The sequence below is a fragment of the Fopius arisanus genome, unplaced genomic scaffold (assembly GCF_000806365.1).
Source record: "Fopius arisanus strain USDA-PBARC FA_bdor unplaced genomic scaffold, ASM80636v1 scaffold00010, whole genome shotgun sequence".
NCBI classification, from domain to species: domain Eukaryota; kingdom Metazoa; phylum Arthropoda; class Insecta; order Hymenoptera; family Braconidae; genus Fopius; species Fopius arisanus.
The window spans coordinates 619260-622280 of NW_011887749.1; the positions used below are offsets into that span (position 1 = coordinate 619260).

The following is a 3021-nucleotide window of genomic DNA, read 5'->3' on the forward strand; positions in this document are numbered from 1 at the left end:
CACGAAAAAATCCACGGAACGGATACGATATATCCGGCGGCGCTAGTTAATAAATAAATTTCACTCACCGGCGTTGGATGAAAATAAGTCCGCTTTCAATTTTCACCTTTCGAACGACCTACCTTAACTGTAAACATAAAAAAAAAACAAATTGTTAATGAAATTTCGAGAAAATAATTTTTTTACTGCAAAGGCGATTTTTAATTTTGATTTGAGAGTTTTTATTTTAAATTATTATTTAAAATTATTTATTATTTTAAATTTTTTCATTTTATTGGAGAGTTAATTGAATAATTGAAAATTGTTTGTAATATAAGCATTGAATATATCAAGAATCAGGAATGAAAAAAATGACATGAAAATAAAATGAAAATGATGCTTCAAGGTCATAAAAAAATGCATACGAAACTCACCTTGCAGTCGGTTGCAAGATTCCCTCCAATCCTGATGATCTCTCCATGTGATTCTGACGCCAAAGGTTGAAGTCGACTTGGAAGCACCAGCACTCGAGACACTTCAAAAATTCACTAATCACTCACCACACAACCAAGAATGTTTTATCAACTCAAAATCCACAAAAATCAATAAAATAATATCAAAGATCAAATAATATTTTTGATCATTCAAAATAAGATGAATGAGAAAAGTAATCCTTCGAATCTAATTCGCACTCTCACTTCAGTCGTATCTAAACACACACTAAACAATTCCGAGAAACGGACAAAGGAATTTTTGTAAACACAATGACGCCGGGCGGCCGTTCGGCAATACCGAAGTTCAGTGTAACAAAGGAAAAATGTCAATCACTCAAAATGCTCTGATAAACTGTTTAAAAAATTATTTCACATCCCAAAATCACTTGCACTGAGTCCCGCACTATGTATTTTCAATGTTCACATGCAGCGCCGGTTTTCTGCACTCACTAGGACCCCGATGTTAACGGCTTTTCACTACGCGATACACAACCGACCGTTCCACGCACTGCCACCGAACGACTGACCCCCCACACCCAATGGCGGGGCGTTGGAGGCGGCGCTCGAGTGGGGGGTCGCCAGGCGATACTCCGCGCATGCGCATATCAGACCGTGCATACGCACGCACACCGTGCATGCGCACAGAACACCGCGGGTAGTCTCAATTTGACGAGATAAGATAATTGCGAAAATTCTGAACCTAATAAATAATTCTCTCTTAAAAAAAACAGTGCAATCACGTAAAATCCAATAGTCAGTGAAAAATTGTCTACAAAAGCATAAATGAACAATGGGTATATGATTATTTCAATAAGAGAGATTCTTACTCAGTATTGACTATTGTTTCATAAATCAAGTAATTAAAGTGAAACTCTTTCCACGTCACCCAAGAGGTAGAGTCCTTGACGCGTTTTTTTTAAAGTGGTATCCCCTATAGGCCTAATCCACTAAGTCAATAGATGGGAAATTGTTATGATTTGAAAACCTGGAATCAAAAAAGAATCATGACATTTATTAATAATGAATAATAATGAATTAATAATAAATTCATCAATTTCTATGGATATTCTAGCTGCATTGTCGATGTTGAATCATCTCAGCAATAGCTGAGAAATTCTTATCGGGAGATACAGAAGTCGATGAATTCCTGGAACAATTCTTGACCCGAAGAAAGATAATGCATTTGCGAAAGGTGAAGGTAGACAAAATGCGAGAGCTTAAGAGGAAACCGAAATCGTCAACAGGGGGATATCCAGCAGTGAACACCTTTCGCCGCCCAAGTTTTCTTAAAGCTATTTCCATAATGTGGATCAAAATAATTCCCACGATAGCCCTCATCTCGGACAACAAGACAAAAGACTACATCGTAGGCTTCACGGACCTCGGAAATTGCGACAATTTTTCCACAGAGATGATGGAGTGGAGAATAGCCCAGTCTGGTGCAATATCATACACTGGTGACCTGTTGAATCCACCAGAAAAGGGAAAGAAGCCGTCTAATCTACTCTTCGGAAACCAGAAATCGAAAACAATTCGAGGCAGAACTAATTCTGACGACAGTGGTTCTGATAACGAATGATTTATTCTCGTTCGATCGAATTTTCCTAGTTATTCGCATACCTTTTTGGATTATTATTATTTTTTTTACGTCACACACACTGATAAATGATAAATTACGAATTCAATCAATCTGATCGAACACAATAAACATTTATTTATGGGTTTATATTGCATTTTTATTTGAGTTATAAATACCTTCAGCCCTCCTCATAAGTAAAAACTGAAATATAAAAATGTTTCGTCAGGAATATTATGGAATGATATGACTTTTACATGACCTGCATACAAAAATAAATTTATAGTAGTTTTCAAAAAGTGCACTATCCACTCTGGGTCGAATTTGAAGATTATTACCACACACTGAAAAGACATACAAAACATTGGCTTTTAAAATTGTATTTAAACGGTAAATACTACGAGTATTAGGCTATGGTGCATTTACCTGGATATATGAAAGTATTTTTGAATGAACCTTTTTGTTTAGACTCATCTCGCTCATCCCACAGGGTCGTCCCATCGCAGGCACAAATTCTTTTCGTATTTTCGAAGACTCCTGATGATCTCGCGATAATTCCACACCCTAGTCTGTGGAATAAATTATTAAAAGTGTTGAGTAAAAGCAATACGAAAGAAATCATTCATAAACTCACTTCTGGCCACTATTTCCATCAAATTTTGATGTTGAACTATTCTCCTTGTCCAGAACACCGGTCGCCTCTGTATTAGCCTCAACCATTTTCTCTTCACTCTCTAATATCTCCTTTCGTTTTCTCATTTTAGTCAATAGTACATAGACTCGTCCTTGAATCCCATGATTGTCTAATTCTTTCCTAACGACTTCTGCGGTCTGTGATATAGTCTGAAAGACATTGGTCATCTTAAAAGCCTGACTTTTTTCTGATAACGTCTCAGCAGCTCCCTTCGCAGATTTTGAAATTTCCTTACCCAATTGCCCAGCTTTTTTATCCAACTCCGTTTTTCCTGCCTC

The 3021-nt window shown here is 36.8% G+C and overlaps 1 protein-coding gene and 1 pseudogene across 1 annotated transcript; one reads left to right on the forward strand and one right to left on the reverse strand.

The window, feature by feature from the left end:
- The first annotated feature begins 1305 nt into the window (after positions 1–1305).
- LOC105274257 (thioredoxin domain-containing protein 9 pseudogene) lies at positions 1306–2167 on the forward strand (annotated as a pseudogene).
- A 53-nt stretch (positions 2168–2220) lies between these two features.
- Positions 2221–3015, reverse strand: LOC105274258 (superoxide dismutase 1 copper chaperone-like). The gene is made up of 4 exons (XM_011317195.1): positions 2979–3015; positions 2684–2892; positions 2476–2618; positions 2221–2253 (listed from the first exon to the last, which is right to left on the reverse strand). The coding sequence occupies exons 2-4, from the start codon at positions 2806–2808 to the stop codon at positions 2231–2233; spliced, it is 291 nt and encodes a 96-aa protein (XP_011315497.1). The 5' UTR covers positions 2809–2892; positions 2979–3015; the 3' UTR covers positions 2221–2230.
- Between the last annotated feature and the right edge of the window lie 6 nt (positions 3016–3021).

Coding starts and splice junctions, on each gene's coding strand:
- LOC105274258 (XM_011317195.1), bottom strand. CDS start 2,808: ATGAGAAAACGAAAGGAGATATTAGAGAGTGAAGAGAAAATGGTTGAG. Junction 2,619..2,683: donor GATGGAAATAGTGGCCAGAA/GTGAGTTTATGA, acceptor TTTATTCCACAG/ACTAGGGTGTGGAATTATCG. Junction 2,254..2,475: donor AAATACTTTCATATATCCAG/GTAAATGCACCA, acceptor TTTATATTTCAG/TTTTTACTTATGAGGAGGGC.